The sequence below is a fragment of the Pygocentrus nattereri genome, chromosome 22 (assembly GCF_015220715.1).
Source record: "Pygocentrus nattereri isolate fPygNat1 chromosome 22, fPygNat1.pri, whole genome shotgun sequence".
Taxonomy (NCBI): domain Eukaryota; kingdom Metazoa; phylum Chordata; class Actinopteri; order Characiformes; family Serrasalmidae; genus Pygocentrus; species Pygocentrus nattereri.
The window spans coordinates 18624513-18651094 of NC_051232.1; the positions used below are offsets into that span (position 1 = coordinate 18624513).

At 40.6% G+C, this 26582-nt stretch overlaps 1 protein-coding gene across 8 annotated transcripts in view; it reads right to left on the reverse strand.

Moving 5' to 3' along the window:
• Positions 1-14652: 14652 nt before the first annotated feature.
• rbm47 (RNA binding motif protein 47) overlaps positions 14653-26582 on the reverse strand; it is a 50877-nt gene continuing 38947 nt past the window's right edge. For all 8 annotated transcript variants that reach the window (XM_017709423.2, XM_017709427.2, XM_017709424.2 and 5 more), the window contains 2 exons: positions 22031-22212; positions 14653-19484 (listed from right to left, as the gene is read on the reverse strand). In XM_017709423.2, the coding sequence (XP_017564912.1) occupies positions 19233-19484; positions 22031-22212 (434 nt within the window). In that variant the 3' untranslated portion in view covers positions 14653-19232. The remainder of the gene's footprint in view (positions 19485-22030; positions 22213-26582) is intronic.

Genomic DNA, 26582 nt, shown 5'->3' on the forward strand with positions numbered 1-26582 from the left:
AGTGTCTTTAACTGGCATCAGTTCACTTTTAGAAGGATTTATCTTGTAGCCCGATATTTTCCCAAATTCACATAATATTTCTAACAAGCTAGGAAGGCTCTTCATAGGATCAGAGATGTAAAATAATAAATCGTCTGCATAAAGTGATAATTTATGCTCCTGGTCCCCACGACAAATACCTTTTATATGAATATCCTGACGCAGGGTTAGTGATAGGTCCCCAACCCTGTCACCCAAGAGAGCATGGTGACTATAACACCCCTCACAATAAAGATCACACATAACATGTTAACAGTGGGGAACGACTCCGTGACCAGCCTGTCGGCTCCTGCCTAACTCACCACAATTAAAGAGACAAGAATAGCCCGAAGGTAGAAAGGCGCAGCTTAACATATTAGCGTTTGTTGGAGTCAATGAAATATGTTACATCATAATGTTACTACATCATAAGCTTAGAGATTTGTACTACTTGAATGTAGTCCGTACAATCATCTGAAATAGGCTGAAATAGAAAGCGCATGAACTGGGACATTCAGAGCAAAATGGGTCAAGTTGCGGTGATGCCTTTCATCGCCTTTTCAGGATCCAGAAATTCCTTCACGTCACTGTTGAATGAAATGCGGAGCCGAGCCAGGAATATTATACAATAGCGAACATCACGCCAGCCTTGAAGGAGATTCCGAACATCATTGAACGCCGCACGGGCCTTGGTGACCTTTGCAATGTAATCTGGGAAGATGGCTATCGGTTCTCCCTTGTAGCGAAGCGATCCGCTCTCCCGAACTTGGAGCAGCACTTGAACACAGTCCTGGTAGTAGTGGAGTTTAGCCATAATAACCCGTGGTTTTCCATTCGGCTTTCTCGGAGTTAGACCCCTGTGCGAGCGGTCGACAAGAATGTCTTTTTCCAGATGCAACACTTCTTTCAGAAGATTAGAGACTGCCGTATTTGAGCATGAGCCGGATTCTTCCGCGACCCCCACCATATGGATATTGAGTCTCCGCATTCTCCCCTCCAAGTCCTCGCACTTCTCCTTCAGTTCAGCCATCTAGGTTTTGAGTCCCGCCACTGTAGTCCGCAGTTCAGTTACCTCATTGGACCATGAAGACAGGCCCGCTTCCATGTCGCTGACGGTGTGCTTCATGGCATCCATTTCAGTATGAATAGCCGCTGTGGTGTTTACAATTTCGGCCTTAACTTCTTTCAGCTCACTTTTCAGAGAGCTGAGTTCTTCAGGGAGGGCACTCTTTAGTTCTGACTTGATAATTGCAGAAATGTCCGTTTTCAATGAGGCAAGGACGTCTGCTCTCAGGGCCACGGTGTCCATTGCTGACTCTGGCTGTGGGCTAGGTGACGTTACCCCGCGGTCCGCAGCACTTTGCGACGCTGGTGTTTTAGGCCTGCTACTTGCGGTCTCGTTATACTTGTATTTACGGAGATTGGTGGCCATAGGTGGAAAACTTATAACTCCGACTAGCTTTGAGGTGTTCTTACATACCACGAGGTACAACTTGTGCCGTATTTATGAAAATAAAATAAAATAAAGAAGTAGTTGAAGTAACGCAGGAGCCACGCTCTATGCGACCTACTCCATTGCCTGCTCCACTGCGCCCCCTACATTGTGCATTCTGAAAGGAAGATCTGAATTTTAGCTCATCAGGACAGAAACGATTTTCTTTGACACACAGTGCAGGTTTCAGGCCAGAAAACTGTTGAAACCTATTTATTTGAGCTGAACATGTGTTTTTGCAGGTATACATCTGCCAACAAAATAAAGGCAAATAAACTTTAATGCTATAAAAAAACAATGACACGTTCTCATTTTCAGTAAATGTATTGATATTTTGTAAACTGGTGAGAATCATACAGTTTTGTTCATCTTCTCCTTGACCCAGTGCAGCTATTGTAAGGTTATGTTCAATTCCACCAACAGTACACCTGAACTTAATCTGACATAACTTTATGAAATATTGAATAGGCAAGTGTTGGCCAGTCAAGTCTCTAGGACTTAGGAACGGACATCACTTTGTGCTTATAGTATGGAATCATACTGCCATACTGGCAAGGTTCATTCTTTGTTTATGTGCTGCAAAAACTCTCCTACACTGCAAACAAGAAATTGCTTAAAGAGACTGCTGTTTATCATTTGTTGAGGCTTGTAATTCTTTATATTGAAAGGAAAGTGTATCATAAACAACCCCAGATGGATGCCAAAGAAGTATACAAAGACATAATTATACTTATTGACAGTCTGGATCCACACAAACTACCAAACAGTTGGTGGAATAAATAATCTGGATGTACCTGCTCTTCCTGTCTACTTAGAGAGTTTGTGACTTTGGTCAGGGCAAAAAATGTCCATATGCGGTTTTATACGCCCATTTCCAACAGCAGTTAGCTCACTGTGGAGCATTCAATTTAAGATCAGCTGGCTTCAACAGTCAAAAAGTAAATAAAATCACACATCATACCTTACTTACAGGCTGCTGTTAATGATTTTGTACTTTTTGTTTACTTTCTGGAGTTTTCCTCTGCTTTTTACAAGTTCAAGGCTGATGGTGCACCTGAACAATTAGCTGCTGAGTCTGAGAACCGACAGTGACCAGTAGATGGCTCCAGTTATAGGAGTTCAAAACAGTGCCTCATGTATGTTTATGACATCCAATAGTGTGAACAGCCAATGAGCTGCTCTGCTCACCAACCAATCAGCACTCAGTAGCAGAATTGCTACCATCCGGCTGCCCAAAAGCCAGTGGCTGGAGAAGTTTTGTTTGCTTTTTTTATGGAAATCCAAACTTCTTCTGTCTAAAATAAAAACATAAAAGGTATGGGCAAGTGATATTTTAACTTCTTGTTTTTAGCCATTTACCTCAATTCACCACCATTCATTGGGGATTCGTTCATGGGTGCCCTCTGGTGTTTTGCAGTCATGTTTTTGATATAATGGGGGAAACAGGAAGACGCTCCTCATAATGCTCCACCTGTGGTAGCAGTGCATGCTATGCATCTTCCAACTTCTGGACTTCACCAGAGAGCCAAGTCACTTGGCTGATGCAGCATTTTTGTATTGTGATAGATTATCTCCTCTAATCCAGCAAAATTACAGAACAGTAAAAGAAATACTCCCCTCTTTAGCCTGATGAGAGTTTAGATGTGTACAAAGTGAGTGCAGCTAACATCAACCTTATGCTGGAAGCCTTCTCTAATCAAGATCACAATGCTCGGGGAGGAGATAAATTTGGCTGCTTCGGGGCTGGTTTAGACTCTTTGCCTTACAGTCAAAAATTCATTAGGTGGGTTCTAACAGCATGAAGGAAGCTGTCAATTGCTGTGAGAGAGCACATACTGCTCTACAGTTGAATTCTACTTGTCCACCTCTTCCTCTGTCCCCAGCCTGGGTAGCTATGTTTCACTCTAAGTCTTCTGAAGACAAGCTTGTGCGGCAGTTGAGGAGCTCACTCTCATTGTTTAAAAACTGATGTGCAACAACTGCAAGAGAACAATGGATTACCTTACTCAACGCTTGGTCTGTTAAATACTTCTTAAAGGAAGGTCCCCCATGCTCACAGCCCTTTTCCTTCTTGTTGCCACAACACTGCTACTCATCTGATCAGTATTATGCCTGTGCCCCTAGGTAGCACTATGAGCGTTGTTCGAAATCTTCTGTTTACTCGAGACTTTGTGAATGAGATAGACATAAGAGACATTGTCCTACATAAGCCATACATACATTCCAGAGTGTCCACCAAACCAGTGATCTAAATACAGTTCATGTTCTGATAATGACAGTGGTCACCAGCACAGTTCTAGGTGCAGTGTTTGTATTATTTCCCAAAGGAAGAAAACACCCATCAGAGCCCTACCTTCACACCTCACAGTTTCCCATTGATGGATATGACTCACAAACAAATGGCATGACATTCTTGCTGTTGTGGAAGGCATTGAAGTATCTGCTTAACTTGATAATTGTTCTACTATTTCTATTGTGGGTGAGGATTTCTGAACATCCCATCCAGCATTGAAAAGACACTCAGTGAGTGGACAGTACTTAGACACCCTGGGTACCTTGAGTCTGGGCATTAGTTTAGGTGTGGCAGCATGAAATCCCAAGTTGTCAGAGGAGCTCATTACCCAGTTACATTTGGATGGCACTTTCTAGAAAGACATCATGACCTGCTTGGTTTCACTAACAAAACACTGCTGTTGTGTAAGTGTAATGTTGTTGTGGCCCACTCTCCCAGTGAGGTTCCCCATTTCAAAAAGTTGTTGCTGACATAAATGAACTTCCCATCTCAAGCTTTGGTATGTACTTGTTGTTCAAGACTATTTTTCTATGAATGCCAATCTGTCTGCAATTCCAGATCATGGCTCTACATCAGAGAAAAGAGTAAAAGAGTTTGAAAACTGCATTTTAAAACCTTACACACTGAGCAAGGCCATGAGTTTGAGTCTAACCTGATCAGTCAACGGTGTAAATTGTTTAGAGTTCAGAAAACCTGAACAAGCACATATCGTCCTCAATGTGAGGGCCTGGTTGAACTCATTGATAAGCTAGCTATGTCACTTCTGCAACAGCCTAGCATGTAAGATGGTAGTCTCAACCAAGTTGCTCTGGCCTGTAACACCTGCCCTAATGCTGCAACAGGCTTTAGTCTTTTCTTCCTCAGTCATGGACATGAAGAAAGACTGCCTGCTAACCTGCTGCTACCTAGTAATATTCCATTTACTTCTACACCAGGATCACCTGCAAAAATTACGTAGCACAGCTGAATCATAATCAGCCTTTGCATCCGCTGAGACTATACCACAACTAGCAGAAACAACACTATGACAACCATATCAAACATATGCCTTTTAATTCAGGAGACATTGCATGGTTAAATGACCCCACCACAGGTTTCTCACTGGAAAGATCCCTTGAAAATACTAGAGTGCCTTGGATCTGAGGATGATATTCCTAGAGTGACTTACAGGAAGCATTACTTGCTGAACCAGTCTGATGAATCCCAAATTGACCATTACAATCACCTTAAGCCTTAGCGCTCCTCTGTACCTGCTGATGAGTGTGACACAACTGCATGTAAAATATCTCAGCAGCTTCAACTACAGTGTTTGACTGCTTTGTCAAGCAAGCAAGCAAGCAAGCAAAATTTATTTATATAGCGCTTTTTACAACAGGTGTTGTCACAAAGCAGCTTTACAGAACAATCAGTATTACAGAGAGAAGAGAAAAGAAGAAAGAAAATCCGGGTCCGAGCCCCCATGAGCAAGCCAGCGGTGACGGTGGCAAGGAAAAACTCCCTAAAAGAGGAAGAAACCTTGAGAGGAACCAAGACTCAGAAGGGGAACCCATCCTCCTATGGTCGACACCGGACAGCAAACATTATTAGTATGAAGTTTTATAGTAAAGTGGGAAAAGAAAGAGAGAGATCTGAGGGTGAGGACTGCACAGCGCTGTACAGCAAGAAGCTCAGTGGTGATCAAACCGGTCCAGAAGGCTGGTGAGCAGCGGCACCAATCAAGGCAGTAGAGGCAACAGCATCAGGCGCACAGGATGGGCAGCTGATCAGCTCGGCAGAGAAAGGAGAAGAAAAAACAGAGTTAGTACTGTAAAGAGTGGCTGACCACAGATTACAGTAAAACAGAGCAGTGTAGACTCCAGCAGGTCTAGACCTGACAGGGAAGACTAATCACCAAATGCTTGACTGTACAAATAAGTTTTTAGCCTAGACTTAAAGACTGAGGCTGTGTCTGATTCCCGAACATTGGCAGGAAGATTATTCCAGAGCTGGGGGGCTTTGTATGAGAAAGCTCTCCCCCCTGATGTAGCTTTATTAATTCTAGGTACCAGTAGTAAGCCAGCACCTTGTGATCTAAGTAGGCGTGATGGTTCATAGTGGGAGAGGAGCTCACTCAGGTACTGAGGGGCGAGCCCGTTTAGAGCTTTATAAGTCAGTAATAGAATTTTATAATCAATGCGAAATTTAACTGGTAACCAGTGCAGGGCTGATAAAACTGGACTAATACGGTCAAACTTCCTAGTTCTTGTGAGGACTCTGGCTGCAGCGTTCTGGACTAGCTGAAGCTTGTTAAGGCTTTTGCTGTGACATCCAGACAGCAGGGCATTACAATAATCTAGCCTTGAAGTGATAAATGCATGAACTAGCTTTTCTGCATCCTGTAGAGATAATGAATTTCTGAAGCGGTCTTCAGAGTCTACAAGCACCGAGACCCTCGATGTACCTGCTAACAGCTAAGCTTCTGTATCATCTTCACAGGCTTGACCACCACTTCAAAGCTTTAGCCACTGACTCTGAGCGTCTGTTAGTGTACCTGCCACCCCCACTGCCATGGCCTCCAGTTCAGGTTCTTCAGCTCACCCAGGGCGATGTCAAGTGAAGTTGCCCTATTACCTGATGCACTATTTTCTGATGCACACACCCACACACAGACCACAGGACTGCTTTTCCACTACTGATATTGAACTGCAGTCAAATGAGGACGTTTTTATGTGAGATGGGTAGGAATTGTAAGAATTGAATTTGAGCTGATGCATTAAATACTTTAATTTTAACTAATGAATTTTTATAGGGTTAATCGTAGCAGTATAAAAGGCTAAAACATCCATCCATCCATCCATCCATTTTCTAAGCCAATTCTCCGTCAGGGTCGCGGGGGCTGCCAAATCTCAATCTCTAATAAGTCAGGTGTGCAAAGCTTTGGCATTATGCAGTCTGTTCCTGACATGGCCAACATCTTCCTCCTTTTCGGTGGCTGTAGTTGTGGTCTCACAACATGGTCTCAGGCAGTTCCGAGTCTGCGCTTCATTTGTGTTTCAAGTCTCTGAAGCATAGCTGTTATAATTGTGAAAATGTTTTAAAAATAGAGAGAAAAAGCAACTACACTCACACCTTGTAAACACAAATGATCCTTCAAGCTTGTAATAGTCATGTCTTTGATCCTGTACTAGCTGTTTTGCACTGTTTGGAGTCTTAATATTCGGCAGTGCTGTCCCATTGGCGTTTGGAGAGTTGCCTTCGGCACTCTTCTCTTTTCATCTGCATCACCCAAAAATGGCTGGATGGGTGCCCACGAGCGGTTCTTTTTTCGGTTTCACTTCTAAAAATAACATTAGAGAAACGTTTGAGAGTACAGTGTATCTCAATGGCCATTCATCGATTTTAGCACATTTCTATATGGCCATATGATTCGTCTGAAGAACTGACTTTGACCTCCATAAGAGCTCCTGTGAAAAATTCACTCCTGAAAGTTACTGCTCATATCATTCATCCTCCTCTTCTTCATGACCTGGAAACCAATTTCGTGGTGCCATATTACCAGTTATCCAAGACGAGAGAAACCACTTCAAACACCTGCCAAAGCAGCTTCCAACGGAGGACACATGAGTGAATGCTACCCAGAATGCAATCCAGTTATACTTAAAATTGTGTGATTGGTTTGAGTTTATGTCTTCTCTGTTGTGTTTTTTTGTACTTGGTGTAAAATCAAAGTAGAAAACCACACAAATTACAGACTGGCTGGCTTTGTGTAGCAGCTGAGATTGGCTACAGGAGAATGAAGGGTGTGCTTTGAAGTAAGCAGTGTGATAAGCTCAGTTCATCAGTAGTCAACATCAAAGTTACTGACGTTGAAAGGAATCAGCTGTCCCATTTCCCCAGTTTCTGCTTGTTCTCCAGCATTGTGCCGACTCCGTTCCCCTCCTCAATTTTTTGCACTCTTCCAGGATAAGAGAGGAACAGTAGGAATGGAGGGAGCGAACAGGAGCGGTAGCAAAAGCTTCTAGATATGGCCTATTAAGTGCCTTATAAGGACCTGTTAAGCTCCTTGGTGCACTTCTTTGTCTTCACATCTGTTTGTGCCTTCACCTTTCTAAACTTTCTTTTTGCCCTTAGTCGCCTGAATTTGCTTGATCTTTGGCAGTGGTTGGCAGGGCGCCCCAGACGGTCCAAAATGTGGCTCTTTGCGAGGTGAGATAGGGGGAGCAAAAATGTGGGAAGCCCAGAGGACTATTTTGAGAACTACTGCTCCAGAGTTTTAATTGTTGTGTTGCTTTTTTTCTGGCTCCACCTGCTGGATCTAGTTTTCAAAGTCTATTGTCTCTTGTTGCTATCTCCATACCCCAATCAAAGTTATCATTACAAGATTAAGTTTCATTTTCTTTGTGGTCAGAGCCATCTCTGCTATATTAAAATCAGTCTTAACCAAATATTTATATAAGAAAAATATAAGGTATGTATCTATTTCCCACACTTTATGCTGTGGGTTGTAGCCTATCCCAGTGCTCATTGAGCAGAAGGCAGGAAACACCCTGGACAGGTCAATCACACACACATTTAGGGGCAATTTAGGGCAATTTAGCATCTCCAGTTCATCTGGTTGCATGTCTGTGGACTGTGAGAAGAAACTCACATGCAATATACATGGACCCCAGTACCCTGGTACCCGTCCAGGAAATCAATCGCGGGCCCTTCTTCCTATGAGGCAACAGTGCTACCCCCTACACCACCATGCTACGCCTCTACTATCTTAATTATCTACAGTGTAGAAGTAGGCGTACAGGCGTATATCCTCTGGCTGCTATATACACGAAGACCCCTCAGCTGGAACAGTGAATGTATAGGAATGCTTGTGGTCTCACTCAGTTGGAATGAAAACTGGAAATGGTTGTCGCTTTTTGTGGTGGACAGTCCATTTGCTAGTATTCTTCTGAGCTGCAGTGTTGCATGCCAGCTGGATGTAGTTTCCAGGGCTTATGAAATCAGTGAAAACGTCTTCGGGGACATTAGTCTTCTCAAATGTAAGCGAGTTCTAGCTGAACCAAAGCCAAGTGCTTAGCCATACTGCATTAGCATGGCCCAGTGCCCTTTAGTCCCATTTCAAAAGTGGATGCATATCATCACAGAACCCACACTGGTTTATTCCCATGGTCCCTCTCATCAACAAGAATGAAAATGTGGACATTTGTCTAGACGTAGGCCAGAAACGTACCCTACTTGCCCCCTGAAGTGGCTGCTTGCAAACGCAGCTGCTCCAAGCTCCCCAGAATTGGATTTTATGTTCTGTTCTAAGATGACTGCCCTCTATTTAGTCTTTAGCAGCATGCTTTCCTCAAGTGTTGACATACTTATGGTTTTTGTGTCATTTAGGTTAACAGACACTATTTGTCGTTATTTGCACGTGATTTGTCACATGTGGCAAAACTCTTTGACTCAGCACTAAAAATCAGAGCATCCAGTAATATTCAGAGGAGAAATGTATGCAGGAAAAAACATTTTAGATTTGGAATATTTTTTGTTCACCACAGGCCAAAATATCAGCGATTTTCATAAATCAAATTTTTTTATATAGAGAAATCCAGCTTAGACCCAAAGTTCTTAATATGGGTATAATGCCTACTTCAGAATGTGCCCTGACATCAGGGGTCTATAAGCACTGCTGTTGCAGCAGGTTGAGTTTGCACACTAGGATTGTGGAGTGTGTTAGTGAGATGTTGTCCTTTGCATTAGAGTACTTGAGTGGGATATACACTACCACATCTTTGGGCACTTGTAGAATAGTTTTCCCCATGTTTTTCCTATTGTCCACATTTTAGAATGACAGTGAAGATGTCAAAACTACGAAATAATGCATATGGAATTGTCTTCTATTTTACATTCTTTTATAAATTAACCCAGCTTTATGCAACTTAGCCTACAGGGGTGTCGCTCCACCTCTTCACACTGAAGTTATAAGACATGGACTGGTTATAAGCCTGGACTGCTTTTTGAATGAGGGCAGGCCATCAGAACAGAGCTTATTTACATATATCAGCCTTAACATTGTAATGAAAAAATTAAAAATGGACTCTTTTACTCTGTGATTAATGATATGAGCTACAATTCATTCTGACTTTAATATACGCAATAAGATGGTATCTGTATTGGATTGTCATACTAGCTTTGGTAAGTCAAGTATCTTTATTGTCATTTTAAAAAACAATAAAGTGGCGAACATCTTTGTGAGCCAAAAACCTCAGGGTAAGGTGAGCCAGCAACCTGAAGGTCATGGTTCAACATCCCAGGACTGACTTGGTATTTTAGGTTGTGCCCTTGGCAGGGTACTAATCCTCCACAGCTGCAGGGGTTGCAGCTCTGCTAGCAACCCAGTTTTTCTCCCTCACTATATAGTGCCAGCAAAATGGCCAGTTTCTATTGTAACATCAATGAAGTTTAGCTCATGTGTGTGTGTATATATATATATATATACACTGCCTTAAAGAGCCTCTATTTATGTTAACTGTGTGCTCTGTGCTATTGAGACTAATACGCATCTCAAAATTAGCTAAATTACAGGTTTTGTTGATTTTCTAAGCGAAAATACAAGAACACGTCATCTTCATTTAAAATGGCATTTCTTTCTGCAAATTTTACTGCAGTTTCTGTTTATTTGTTCCAACACACTGGAAAAATATGACAAATTAAATGTGCTGTTACTTTTGCACAGGCTGCATTATATGTTTAATTCTTTTTTTCCAATGTGTTAAATTCAGGACATAACCAGTCCCTGTACAATAAAATGGGCAGAAGTGTGTTATCTGCAGAAGATGTTTACTTATTTTCGCTTAGACAAAACTCGTCATTTGACGTGTGTGTGTATGACAGGGTTTTTTATTGCCATCTAGTGGTAAGCAGATCATATAATATACCAAAAGAAAGTAGATTAAACAAGAAGAGTGTAAGAGGGATATACAGAGAAGTATAGAGAAGTATTGCATAAGTAGCTGGTGGTCCCAGAAAACCTGTCATATCCAAAATAATAACTTTAGGAGGAACTTTAGGGGAGAAGTAGAAACATTCTCAGCTAATAATGGAAGTCAGTGTGCAATGATTTTTTTGACTGTTTCGATTGGTCCATTCATCATGAAATTTTAACCCAATATAAAAAGCAACTGGCAGTTTCAAATTATGCAAATAAATGCCCAATTGCTGGGATAAATGAATAGGACTATGATAGGAGTCAAAGGTTTTTGAAACACTCATTTTTAGATATTTTATTGACATTTAAGCAGTTGAAATCCATCGAATACTATGAAGTGGTACAAAGGCAGTCACCTACCAAAGGTCATAAACAACTGAATGATAATCTAAAACCTAAAAATCTCAGTTATAAACGAGAGCTTTTTCAGTGACCAAGTCAAGGTTAGCAACTCACAGTTGTTCTGCAGATATGGAAGTAATAATAAGCTTTGAAAGTTGATGCAAACAGTTCCTACAGTGTCTCAGCTTTTGTTGATTATTCTATGAGTAGTAGTGTGAGCAGGGTTGGAACATACCAAGTTCATACATCTTCAGCACAGTATTTAGACAGTACCGCACTGCAGGATGCAGCATATTGATGTCATAATGATAAAAAATCAATCAGCAAAGAAAACAGATCATCATAACCCTTACATTTCTAGGATCTAGCTTCAGAGAAATTGTAAAGAAAGCCAGGCTGTCAGTGAGTTCAGGTTCCTACACTATCAAAAGGCACTTGGTAACTGGAAGGAACTCTGACAGAAGGCCCCAACCGAATCAGAAGACAAGTCTCTGAGAGTTAGCACCCTAACAATGGACAAAGTAAGTCTCGGTTTTAACTGTGAAGACTTCGAGCTGCGGGTTTGACAGGACGAGTTGCAGGAGGAAAGCCACTGCTAAGATGGCAAAACAAGAAAATGAGGGTTTCCTGGGCCATGCGGCACTGCCAGCAGACTGCTGAGCACTGGAACTTTGAAGATGCAGGAGTATGCAAATGTTTGTGCACCCTTGGTGAAATGACATTTTGTGTTTTTCTAAGTGAAGTTTTCTAAGTGCACCCTCCACAGCAGGCATGTCAAACTGGGGACCAAAGTGCTGTGGAGATGAATGCTTACCCTCATCTCACGCTCTCAATTCAGTTCATGAAGGCCTTGCTAATCAGCTGATGAGTTAAATCGAATATTTTTATTGAAGCAGTGTGCTGAAGTCGGCAGTGTTTTGGCCCACAAAGACTGGATCGTGACACAGGCTCTCCAGAGAAGACCATTCTGCACATTTCAATGCTGTTTATATGCTGAATTCAACATATTTGGGAAAAACAATAAACGTAAAGTATGACGTACAAAAGTTATATGACATATTTCATACAAATCCAATTCCAAAGAACTTATGACTGTATGTGAAATGCTCATAAAAACAGAAAGCAGTGATTAGAAAATTATTCTTGACCTGTATTACATTATATATATATATATATTATACACACACACACACACACATTTGTATATATATAAGCCATAAGCCAGGTCACATCCTGGATCTAATGATCACTAAAGGTTTAAACACAAAACCTTTGATGTTTACACATAGAAAATAATTTACATATTTTCTTTCAAATCAATTTAGATGAAAGGAAGAATGAGTCTGAAAGTCACTTTAAAAAGCATTACATTGACTCTGAAACAGTTAAAAAGTTTCAAAACACAGTTCATCGAATATATTGAATATTTTCATAATGAGTTCTGAAGGTGTTCTATAGGAAACTTTAACAAGTGGTTTTAATCCTAAAGGATTCTGATAATCATTTTCAGTGGGGAAAAGTTATAAATATTCAAAATGATGCTGTAACTAGTGTAAACTGTTCTTTGTCAGGTGTTTTTCCAGACACATTTAAAAGTGTCTCAGTGAAGCCCCTACTGAGAAAAACAGTATGGATCCCTCCATAGTAAATCATTTTAGACCAAACTTCTTTTCTTAAGTAAAGTCTTAAAAAAAGTTGTTTTCAAACAAGTAAATGTGTAGCTAATGGCAAACAAGTTATATGACAAGTTTCACTCAGATTTTCGTTCTAACCACAGTACTGAAACAGTATTGGTTTATGTGCACTGGTGCACTAAATCCTTCTCTTCTGGTCTTATTGGTGCAGCTTTTGATACTGTTGATCACAAGATTCTAATCCACTGTCTTGAATACCGGGCAGGCCTCTCCGTTTTAGAATGGTTTGAATCTTATTTAGTTTATAGACAGTTAATGGTTTCATTGGGAAATTGTTCATCAGAAAAATGTAGCATTTCTTGTGGAGTCCCACAAGGTTCAGTTTTAGGGCATTTGTTTTTCTCTTTCTCTTGCTTTTCATGCTACCTCTATGTGATGTTTTTAGGAAACATAATATTAATTTTCATACTATAATATAATAATAACTATAATTATATATTTCCATTCCTTCTGATAATCAAGACTCTGTGGGTGGGCTTACCAACTGTGTGTCAGATATTGCTCAGTGGATGCCACAAAACTTTCTACAACTAGATCATGAAAAAAATTGATCATTGGTACTAAAACTATGAGAAAGTTGACTTGTGAGAAGCTGAGTTCTTTAGCTTTACATGCCAAATTTGAAGTATGAAACCTGCGTGTAATTTTAGACTCTGAGCTAATGTTTTAAATCACATGTAAACATAGTCACTAAAATAGAGTGATAAAAGAGAAATACTGTTCAGCCTTTTCTCTTATCTCAGAGCATTATTATTCATATTAAAACACATTTGATGTTTTACCTTATAAACTGTTTTTGTAAATATATGATTATTCCAAATGTGATATCTGAAACACATTTCAAAAAAGTTGGGAGAGGAGCATGTTTATTACTAAGTTACATCACCTTTCCTTTTAACGCTGCTTAGTAACTGTTTGGGGACTGAAGACACAAACAGATCCAGTTTTGAAAGAGGAGTGTTTTTCTTTAGTTACATAAGTTTTCAGCAGTGCAGCCACACGGGGCCTTCTTTGTCATATTTTGAGCTTAATAATAGATACATTTTCAGTGATAGACAGTTCTGGGCTGCCAGTCTAGGACCTGCACTCTCTGATTATGCAGCCAGGCTGTTGTAACTTGTGCAGTATCTTTCTTGATGCTGTAATGTTGGAATAACCATAGATATCTCTAAAAAAAGAAGCCATCAAAAAGGCAGTATATTTTGTTCAAAAATGTGTTGAGCATTAATGGTGCTTTGTACAGGTTACCCACTAATATACTCCAATACCATGACAGACCCTGAATTTTGAGCTTTACACTGGTAACAATCTTTGGTTCAGAGAACACAGCATCCAATATTTCCATAAATAACCTGAAACTTTGACTTGTCAGAACACAATACATACTTCCACTGTGCATTTCTCCATTTCAGATGAGCTTGAGCCCAAAGAAGTCGGCAGTGTTTCTGGGGATTGCTGACACATGACTTCAACTGTGCGTAGTACACTGTTAACCTGCATTTGTGGATGCAGTGTTTATTGACTAAGCCCATGCGAGGTGTTGAAAGACACAGGCATTCAGTCATGGTGTTTATGGATTTCCCAGATTATTTGGTGATATTGCGCACTGTAGAAGGTGAAACACCCGAAATCCTTGCAACTGCTCATTGAGAAACTTTGTTCTGGATTTTTTGTTTATGCATTAATGACAAAGTTGAAATGGTTAAATGTTATTTTACCAGAGTATTCAAATCTTTGCATATGAAGCCCTCTAAATTAATGTCAATTTAGTAAAACCATGGTATGTGCAAGTATAGTAACAGATAAACTGTGGCCTGAGATGTCAGAAGAAGGTAGACAATAAGAAAAACACATTAGTTCATCCTGTTTTTGAAAATGCTTTATTCAGCTACAGAACCACTATAAATAGCCTACAACAATGCCAAAAAGCCTCTTACAAATATTGCATGATAGAAAACAGTTCTAAAAAAGACCTACAAAGAGACGGTTAGAAATATTTTGGCTATCTCTAAAATATCTGCAACCATCAACATCTTGTTCGTTAAGTAGCAAGAAAAAAATAGTCTTTTAATAAAAACTACGTTATGTAGTGTTAATGAAATGATTGTGAAAGGAAGCAAATTGTTTTTGGTGAACACATGAGCCCTTTTTGGGTCAGTATTCAGTTAAAACTGGCCAGCTGTATCCAGTAAATCTGCAGAAAAAAAAACAAAACACAAATAAAACTGTATTTTTCCATTTTTTCTTTTTTTTTTTTGCACCAGTTCACACACTATTGAACACTTTGGCAAAACTGTCTAAATAAGGCGCATATAAAGGAAGAAAAAAATGTTTAACTTCAAATATATTATAGCATTTCTTCTTACTTCATACACAATACAATGCAATGCATATATATATTAAATATATCCTGACATTTAGGTCATATTAAAAGACTCTAAAGAGACAAAAAGAACCCTACAGAAAGGGAAGCTCAGCTTAAGGACCAGCAAGACACATTCTGGGGAGTGTGATCATAACTTTTGCATGCACACTTGGGGGCAACTATGAGGTTCCACCAAGTTCAGTGAGCAAACGAGGGTGCATGCTTTCATGAGTGTTTTAGGTCTCCTCTAGCAGAAGCGTTGTTTATCTGGCCATGGACTGAACCTTAAGTAGCTTTCCCAATGCAAATGTCGCTCAGTCTTAACACACAGTTTATACTCAATAAAACACCATATTTCAGAACAATAACAAGCTAAAGCCAAAAAAAAAGAGAAAACAAACAAAAAACACCCTAGAAGCAGCACAACTCTATCACTCCAAAAACCAAAAATAACTCGCAGGAAAACAATATAACAAAAACACAAAATCCTTCACCTTGACTATAGAGAGCATAGAAACAGTGGAGAAAATGGAAGGGGAGAAGAACAGAGGAAGGAAGCATCCTCTGCTGACCACGCTACTCTTCGCATTCACAGGGAAGATATATTAGTGACATAGCACAGTCCTTAGGAACACAGGAACTGGTCATTGCTAGATGAGGTTTTATAACAATCTACTGAGTAAGCATGCAGGCACAGGTATGTCATAGAACCATCTAGAAATTCCAGTGGGTGGCAAAGGCACTACTGAGTTTAAATAAAAAAGGATCCCCTACAAGTACAGGTTAATCCCTCGTGTACACTCGCACATTCATTGACCAGTGGTCATTAGTAAAACACTTGAGAAATGAGTGACACTCGCTGACTTTGGGGTCACCTACAGTTACAACTCACTAGCTGCTGGCTACTAGTTGCTAATCGCTAACTGGTAGTTGTGCTGCGTTTGACTACAGCTCATAATTGGGAATTTCCAAGCTGTGACTTGGAAAAATCAAGAAAATGGTTTCTCAAATGGGAATTCCAAGTCAGGAACCCGATTTTGAGTTCAGCAAATCGACGTGGCTGCTCCTGCAACAATAATTTAAAATAAGTTGGTTAAATCTATAGTATCAGAGAACACATCATGATTTGATAAAGCTATCGCTTATATAACTAACGTTAGCTGGCTAGATTGTCGCTAACAATCCACTTTGCAGCTTAAACATGCCAGATATTTATGAGCTTCTTATTTTGGAGTTACGTCAAACATAACATTATTAGTTGGCAGCTGCTAGTTACTGGCTGCTAGCTGCAAGCTCATGGTTGCTAATTCACTAGTTACTAGTTACTTGTATTCAACAGCTGGCTAGTTTCTAGCAGCTAGCAACGTCTCACTAACAGCTAGAGACTATTAAAAACTAGCTGGACAAAATCTCAACATAGGCAACATGCAGCAGCCTTAGGGACAGTATAATGATGCATCCTAGAAATATAATAGCTGTAGATGTTTCCCTGCTGAAAGAAACAGCTGCATTCCATGCTGGTCTAGCGATGGCCTGGTGTTGGTTTAGCCGGTCACCAAGCATGGGCATGTTGGTTGACCAGTATAACAGCATCCAAAACACAACACATGCTGGTTTGGTTGGTGCCTGTGCTGGGTTTTCTAGCAGGGTTCTGAGCTCCCTGGTTCCAGTTTAGTCCCATTCATTCTCCAGGAGAATAGATCAAATGAAATAACACAGTACAATAAAAGTTTGCCAGTCCAGGACACACGCATGTACACATTACATAAACTTCTAAGACACTTGCATTTTAGTTGTGTTTACATGGTCCATGCAACTCTCCCACTTTAATATATGTTTAAGTGCACCTCACTATAATGTCAAAAAAATCCACTACACATGGTACTATGCGGAGTGTTAAAGGGAGAAAAACACACGGAAACAAAAAGAAAACAAAACATGGACGGAAAGCCATACACAGAACATACTATGACAAGAATGGTGGGGAAAAAAATCCTGGTCATATTTGTTCAATTCAGAAAATACGCATAAAAGAACCTAACGCAAACAAGCGAAATAAACAATATAGACATTCTTCTATCAAATGGACACTGTTTCAAGTGTATGGTTTGCAGATGAGCCAATAAAATGGAGTTCAGTGGCACTTTTTTTTACAGTTTCACAAAAGATAAATAGTCTAAATTTGGAGATTAAGACTGGATAGTCACAGTAGTCTAAAACACAAAAAGTGCTCAGACAAGGTCAAATTTGGCCACAGTCAGTTTGGTAGTCTGAGGACAAACTGAATGGCACATAATGGCACTTGTTATCGAACTGCCACCTATTTCAAATAAGCTCTATAACTTTCTTCAGTCTAGTCAGTACATTCACAACGCAATATCACGGAAGAGCTACCCCGCCAACACAAAACGCAGTGTTGGTTCTAAAAGTTCTCCATTCCTGGACAGCAATCCAACACAAAAAAAAACTCTTCGAAAACAGAACACGTCTTTGAAAATACTTTTGTCGATGGAGGTATTGCATCCTGCTTCTGAGAGTTAGCACGCTCTATTCATCTACTGAGTGTATGTGTTATAAATGTAATGGCTGTTTATCGTCTGTGTTCCCGTGTTGCGTTTTCATTATTTCTCTCTTCCAATTTTACAAGAATATAAGTCTGACATGTCAAAATAGTCCACACATTAAAACATTTGTCTCAAAACCTTCAAATAACAGTGAACTAAACAGAGAAGTTACAAGTATTAGTTAACAACAAATACACAATAAAACATAAAAGAAAAAAAAAGGTTTAAAGTCGTTATTTAGGTGTTATCATTTAGACTCATAGTCAGACAACCTACACAGCAGATGGTGGCTTCTTCAAGAAAACGAGTCCCGTTTGTGTGTTAAAAACTCGTGGAATACTTTGAACTGTCTTTCTTCAGTGGTCGATTAGGTTTCTGCTCAGCAGTTAAGTTCTAAGTTGTTGTTTTTTTTCTTTTTTTGCCCATTTGAAGATTTTTTTTTCAGCAATATTTTTCTTTTCCTCAGAAAAAATGGCATAGAGAGAAATTTAAAAAGCTGTATTTTTGTGTGTGAGGTTCATAAATACAATAACGTTCCTTCAGTATTCTTTTTGGAGACTGACAAGTGACACCTGGAGACGTGTTGGGGATACTCTGAGCCTCAAGGAGGTTCAGATTGTCTGGTGGTAGCTGGAGTGTCTGTATGTTTGATTCTGCTTGATTCGGTTTTAGCACTCAGATTTCTCACCAACTATTTGCACATGGGACTAGTCATGCCTCTTTTCTTTGACAGTCTTACATTTATCATAGGCCCAAGCTTTTCTTAAGCACTAGAAGCTTGCTAAGACCTGCAGACTCAGTCTGGATGAATCGTTCCAGGAGAAATATTGGAACCACAGAAAGAGTGATAAAACTTTGGCTCTTTGTTTGTAGGGTAATGGATATGTCAGGAGGGAGAGGTGGGCTGGACACTGGTCACATTGTAGGAGATGAGATGCTTCAGGAGGTATCACAAAAGGTTTGAGGATGTCCTTCAGAGAGATGAACATTAGTAGCACTCACACTGATATCAGCAGGCCACACTTGTGCTTACAGTCTGGGTCAGTTAGTTTGGGTCTAAGGATAGTCAGTCATAGGTTGGATTACAAAGAAGATACAGTAATTCAGGTTTGATGTAGCTCAAGGCCAGCCAGTCCAGTGTTACGGAAGTCTGGGTCAGTGCTTTTTGCAGTGATGCCTGAAGTAAGCAATGTGTCAGTAGATTAAGATAGGTCAGTAGGTCTGACAGAGTGCAAGAACATAGCCAAAACCTCTGGGCTTAAAAATGTAGGCTAGTAGGTTTGGTTGCCTCACTTTTTGATCTGTGCAATATATGGTCATATGGGACAGCTATCTTGAGTAGTTGTTGGTTTAGGTTACTTTTTCGGGGTCATTTGAAATAGGTCTTGGGCCTTTTTCAGCAGGTGATTGGTCAGTAGACTTCATGTACGTCATAAGAAGGTGTAGCTCAGCAGTTTTGGGTTGTTTTGCTTAGTGGGACTGACGCACGTCAAAGGTTAATGGTGGGTAGTCTCAGTAGGTCTGGTAGATGTCGTGAATGGGCATCTGGAAGGTGGCAGCAGCAGGGAAGGCCTGGGGCACATACCCGGCATAGCCTCCATAAGCTGCTGCTGCCACAGCTGCATTCTTCTGCAGGGCGGCGAGGGCAGCCGTGTTAGCATGGGTGGCAATGGGCATGTAGCCAGCACCATATAGACCGGCAGCTGCTGCTGGGATCCGCTGGACGTTAGGAGCCATTGCGTACACAGGTGTGATGGGACGACCCTAAGAGAAAGACAGGGTGATAAGGAAAGAAGCATTTAGAGGAAATATGATAAGTATGATATCTATATATATCCTTTTTTGTCCACCATAGTGGAAATGCGTGTTTGACTCTCCCAGTGGGGAACCCTCAGGGCCTTCTAGGTCTTAAGAGTAGGCCTAATGGTTTCAGGGAGTTAAACATCTGTAATTTCAGTTTAGTTTGATTTATTAGTATTGTCATGCTGCTTATTTATACACCTGAAGCTTTAAAATATTGTAGCAAGACTTTAACTGTGCTGTTAAATTGTAGTTTGATACAAAATGAGTTACAATCTTGAAACTCAGCAGAAAAGTCTTCTTTGCTATTTCATCTGAAATGTACTCTGTGTCCAAAAGTAGGCCTTACAAATAGTTAGTTCAGCTACTTTAAAGGGTGTCCACTGCTGATCAATTGCGCACATGCTGCCTGTATAATCTCCATAGAAAAGCCCTGACCAATCGAAAGGGAGCCTAAGGTCACAATACTAAAATGAAGACTAGAAGGCTTTAAAGCTCCCCATCATTGGGCTGGAGGCAATGGAACCATCTGCCTCTGGAGTGATGGCCCCCCATTTAATACCTATCATGAGCTGGTTTGTGATCCAGAACTAATCATCGAGCATCAGTATATGCACATTTTCTGAATGTTTATGGGTGTGGGTGAAATGGAGCAGTACCACCAGAAACATGAAGGCAGTGTAGCCAATTTAATTTTCTCTCATTGGCAATTCAAGCGAAAGGAATTCTCTGTCCACATGTCACAAAGTATCTGAAGGCCTCAAAGACCACCACAGTCTACAATGGTACATTATTACCACCTACTCCACCCACGGACATGCTTGTTGTTGTCAGGAACTTTTTGGTCTGGACTGCCCTCTAGTGGATGTTTTGCTTAACATCCATGCCAATGTAAAGGACAAGCAAAATAACATTGGCAGGGATTGGTACCATGTTTGAAAGGGGAGTATTCTTTTTCGTAGGTAAAGCGAGTATAAATGAGCCTCAACTCGTCTCGCAGTTCCAGACGTGTAACAGTGTAAATGTCCGTGGATAAATGTTGGCCTAAATGTGGGTGGGAATGTAGCCCTATTAGGGTGGGAACAAACAAAGACGGGGGAGATGGTGCACTCGTTAACATTGGCTAATGTTCAACTAGCCTGTCATTAGCCAATATATGTTAATGATGTTAATGTTATTTAAAAGACAGGTTCAAACACATGCTATTACTGACTGAAACTAATTGTAATCCATGCCACAAACCTGTTTTAAGAATTGCAATATCTGCCATTCCCTGCAATACTGCAGTACTTTTGGCTGTTCTCCAGTCACAGTGTAAGCAGCACTGCATGAATGGAGAACTTGCTGAGTGAATCCCATATTGCTCAAGACACATATCCTGGGAGCTTAACACATGAAATGCCTTTTGGTAGGCAATTATTTCAATTATGTGCTCTCTCCTACAACATCCAAATTAGATGAATATGGTGACCCAGTCATTGGTGGCTCACTACAGATTCAATCATCCAAATGACAACTCTGGATGACCTATAACACTGTTCCTAAGCCCAGTCCTTGGGGCCTACTGGATGGCCCAAGCTAACCTCTAACCTACCTCCTAGTATGACAGATAAACATGTCTGCAAAGACTGGATTGGGAAACACTGAACTATAACATATAATGCAAAAACATGCAGTTGTCACTGATATATTCTACTAAAGGCAGTTTATTTTACTACCTTTTCTAACTTGCAGCTCACACAACTGACCACAAAAGCTTCCGCTGCCCACAAGATTTTATTGACCAGATCATTTAATGCGAACAAATTACAACCAAACGGTTAGTTTGGCTTCAACGATTTATTTTAAAAAGACCTCAGAGTGTTCAGAGAGTTTGCTCCTTGATTTTTGCACTGAAGCTACAAGGCTAATGTGGCTATCAAGTGATGGAAGTTTATACCCAACCATTAGTGCTGTGCGAACTGCACATTGCCACCTGGTGGGGTCAATAGACTTGCTTATGTTGTTTCTGATTCTATATAACATCTATAAAAATGACAAAATTATAGACAAACTTCAAGCTTCAAAGTAGCTGCTACACTGTTTCGTGCTATGCAGCATAATTTACGCCAGTTTTATAGATGACAGTTTGTCATACAGTGTCAAAAAACACATGCCCATATGTTTATGAGTTTATTTGACAGTCTATTAATATTACTAATAACTAATAACTATTAGCTTTCATTACTTGTTAACTGCAGCCTTGTAACTCCAGTGCAAAACTGAAAAACATCTGACACCTGACACCAAACAAGTCTTGACTGATTGACATAATTTAATCTTAAGTTGTGTAAATTAGATTTTTGGCTAATATGTTGAGTAAATAACTGTTTTAAAAATACCACAGCAGCTGTTGATTATGCTTTAAAAGCTGTAGGCCAGTGTTTTCCAAACCCTGGGGTTTCAGCTGGACGAGCAGCTAATTTTCGCTAGGCTATAGTTCCCTGTAAGACTTGGTTCCATTGTAGTACCTGAAAGGGTGGAGGCGTGGAGACAGCAGGGATGACTGCAGCTGTGGCAGTAGCAGCTGTAGGGTCATGCTGGAGGGCCAGTGGGTTGACTGGGTGCATCTTTCCTTCTTCCACCAGCTTAGTAGCAGCAGGAGCAGCAGAGAATACAGCAGGGTACTGTGTACCTAGAGCTGGCAGAGCCACTACATGCACAAAAACAAAAGCAGTACAAATTCAGAAATCCAACACAAGACAACTGTGTAACATTATATGATGAAAAATATGTAAAATTTGGTGGAATGGTATTTACACTGCCTGTCAAAAGTGTGGGACATCTAGCTGTACAAGTACAAGTACACATGTCTTCTTCATCTGGATAGTGCTATACCCCACGCATCCCCTTGTTGTGATGTTAGCATTCAAACTGTTCAGGTGTTCAACCCACCTTTGGCGTAAAGATTTTCATACAAACATTTCATACACTGTCACACACAATGAAAGCAAGTCTGTTTGAGATCACTTAACAACTGTACTTAAAACCTGACGCCCTGCTGATGCCACCACAACAAATCGACGCAATGCTGTTAGGTACTTAACCACTCAACTCTACGCTGTGAGCTACTTAACCACTCAACTCTACGCTGTGAGCTACTTAACCACTCAACTCTACGCTGTGAGCTACTTAACCACTCAACTCTACGCTGTGAGCTACTTAATCACTCAACTCTACGCTGTGAGCTACTTAATCACTCAACTCTACGCTGTGAGCTACTTAACCACTCAACTCTACGCTGTGAGCTACTTAATCACTCAACTCTACGCTGTGAGCTACTTAATCACTCAACTCTACGCTGTGAGCTACTTAATCACTCAACTCTACGCTGTGAGCTACTTAACCACTCAACTCTACGCTGTGAGCTACTTAATCACTCAACTCTACGCTGTGAGCTACTTAACCACTCAACTCTACGCTGTGAGCTACTTAACCACTCAACTCTACGCTGTGAGCTACTTAATCACTCAACTCTACGCTGTGAGCTACTTAACCACTCAACTCTACGCTGTGAGCTACTTAATCACTCAACTCTACGCTGTGAGCTACTTAATCACTCAACTCTACGCTGTGAGCTACTTAACCACTCAACTCTACGCTGTTAGCTACTTAACCACTCAACTCTACGCTGTGAGCTACTTAATCACTCAACTCTACGCTGTGAGCTACTTAATCACTCAACTCTACGCTGTGAGCTACTTAATCACTCAACTCTACGCTGTGAGCTACTTAACCACTCAACTCTAGGCTGTGAGCTACTTAACCACTCAACTCTACGCTGTGAGCTACTTAACCACTCAACTCTACGCTGTGAGCTACTTAATCACTCAACTCTACGCTGTGTGCTACTTAATCACTCAACTCTACGCTGTGAGCTACTTAACCACTCAACTCTACGCTGTGAGCTACTTAATCACTCAACTCTACGCTGTGAGCTACTTAACCACTCAACTCTACGCTGTGAGCTACTTAACCACTCAACTCTACGCTGTGAGCTACTTAATCACTCAACTCTACGCTGTGAGCTACTTAACCACTCAACTCTACGCTGTGAGCTACTTAATCACTCAACTCTACGCTGTGAGCTACTTAACCACTCAACTCTACGCTGTGAGCTACTTAATCACTCAACTCTACGCTGTGAGCTACTTAACCACTCAACTCTACGCTGTCAGCTACTTAACCACTCAACTCTACGCTGTGAGCTACTTAACCACTCAACTCTACGCTGTGAGCTACTTAACCACTCAACTCTACGCTGTGAGCTACATAACCACTCAACTCTACGCTGTGAGCTACTTATCCACTCAACTTTACGCTGTGAGCTACTTAACCACTCAACTCTATGCTGTTAGCTACTTAACCACTCAACTCTACGCTGTTAGCTACTTAACCACTCAACTCTACGCTGTGAGCTACTTAACCACTCAACTCTACGCTGTGAGCTACTTAATCACTCAACTCTACGCTGTGAGCTACTTATCCACTCAACTCTACACTGTTAGCTATTTAAGTATTCAACTCTACGCTTACTTATCCACTCAACTCTACGCTGTGAGCTACTTATCCACTCAACTCTACGCTGTGAGCTACTTATCCACTCAACTCTACACTGTTAGCTACTTAACCACTCAACTCTACGCTGTGAGCTACTTATCCACTCAACTTTAAGCTGTGAGCTACTTAACCACTCAACTCTATGCTGTGAGCTACTTAACCACTCAACTCTACGCTGTGAGCTACTTAACTACTCAACTCTACACTGTTAGCTACTTAACCACTCAACTCTACGCTGTGAGCTACTTAACCACTCAACTCTACGCTGTGAGCTACTTAATCACTCAACTCTACGCTGTGAGCTACTTAACCACTCAACTCTACGCTGTGAGCTACTTAACCACTCAACTCTACGCTGTGAGCTACTTAACCACTCAACTCTACACTGTTAGCTACTTAACCACTCAACTCTACGCTGTGAGCTACTTAACCACTCAACTCTACGCTGTGAGCTACTTAATCACTCAACTCTACGCTGTGAGCTACTTATTCACTCAACTCTACACTGTGAGCTACTTAACCACTCAACTCTACGCTGTTAGCTACTTAACCACTCAACTCTACACTGTTAGCTATTTAAGTATTCAACTCTACGCTTACTTATCCACTCAACTCTACGCTGTGAGCTACTTATCCACTCAACTCTACACTGTTAGCTATTTAAGTATTCAACTCTACGCTTACTTATCCACTCAACTCTACGCTGTGAGCTACTTATCCACTCAACTCTACGCTGTGAGCTACTTATCCACTCAACTCTACACTGTTAGCTACTTAACCACTCAACTCTACACTGTTAGCTACTTAACAATAATATTGTTCTAATAGTTTGGCAAAGAACACTGTAAAATCATTATTCAGGCAAAACCTCATGTTCACACAGAGCAAAACACTCTAACACAAACATAACCAACATATTAGTAAATGTTTCATGTACACTACTGCAGGTTTTCATACTTAATTAAAAAGTAAGAGGAAAAAACAGTTAGAAAAAGTCTAAAGAAGGCAACGTGTCCCCAAACGTTTGACAGGCAATGTATGTAAAATGTGAAATGAAGATAACCGGCAAGGTTACAGAGCAGTGGAAAACAGAGAGAACAGCTAAACATGAGCAGAAACATTAAGCCTAATTCGAGCCAGGCACTACAACACATGAATACACTAGGCAAAAAAACGCTAGAGGACAAAGAGAATAAAAGAAAATGAGTAAGGAAGTCCAGACTTACACAACCTGCTCTCAGTTATGGCAAGTGACTTGGCTTAAGATTAACACCACAAACCACATGCACACATACACGAATCCCCATTGTTCCCACGGACAAAACTCTTTTCATTGCCTGGGTTAATTCAGATTTAGGATCAACCGGTTTAGCTGACGTCACAATATTCCTGTCAGGAGTTAGAGAAAGGCTTGCTGATCTGAGATCAGAGCGACTGAGGGATCAAACAGCTCAAACAGAGGGCGGCAAGTCTGCTGATTCCGCAAGAGAAGTGTTAGGAAAGTGATTAAAAGGCCCATAGCTTTGCCCAAACCAGCTCCACAACTTTCTAACAGTAAATATTTTCATGCTGAAAGTTGTTCAAGCAGAATGGACATGCTTTATTTGAGACGGAAAGAAAAATCAGAAGTTTGAAGAGGTAGGAAAAAGTCACATTCTGTTATGAAGCAGGTAGAAATATACAAATAGGGAGATGTTGTTCTCCAGTCCAGTAGGGGGCAGCAAAGTCAAATGCTGATTACTATGCTTTGTTGCTCTGAGGGAAAAAGTAATGGAATAACTGTCCACAGTTACAGTGCTTGAGCACGCAGTACATTTTTAGTCATTTTCAGTACAGCTATTTTCATTTCATTACAGAGCAGATATCTTCACGTTTCACAACCAATAGAGTCAGCTCATTTTTAAGGTAGGCTAAGGGTTAGCTTAGGTAGCCAATAAACTGAATGAAATCTTCAGCTTCGGACCTTCTTTCCATAAGGTGAATAATGAAGTAACTTAAAATAAGTGTTTTGTATTCAAGTTAATGGTCACTAATGGGAAACTGGAATACATTTTCCTTTCATACTGTGACACATTTCTAAGTGAAGCATGGTATCAGGGAGGGTCTCTGAGCTAGCTGAGTGATTGCCTTCAATGATATGTGGGGTTAGGGCAGATGAAACATGATATTATTGGTTGATGTTATATTTCCCAGCCGGCTGGTACACGGTGATGTCATCAAAGCTCAGAGGTTGTTATGTTTTGGTTGAAACACATTGTCTGATGAACAGAGGTGGGTAGTAACCATACATGTACTGAAGAACATGTACTTTTTAACATTTTTTCTTTATTGTTTTGTTGGTGACAACGTCTGCACTGCTTCGTGATTGGTCACGTCTCTGACTTTGGAGGTTTGGCATTTTATTTTAAGACCAGACTCAAAAAGAGTGTAAATAAACACTGATAGATCCTGGACTTACTCAGG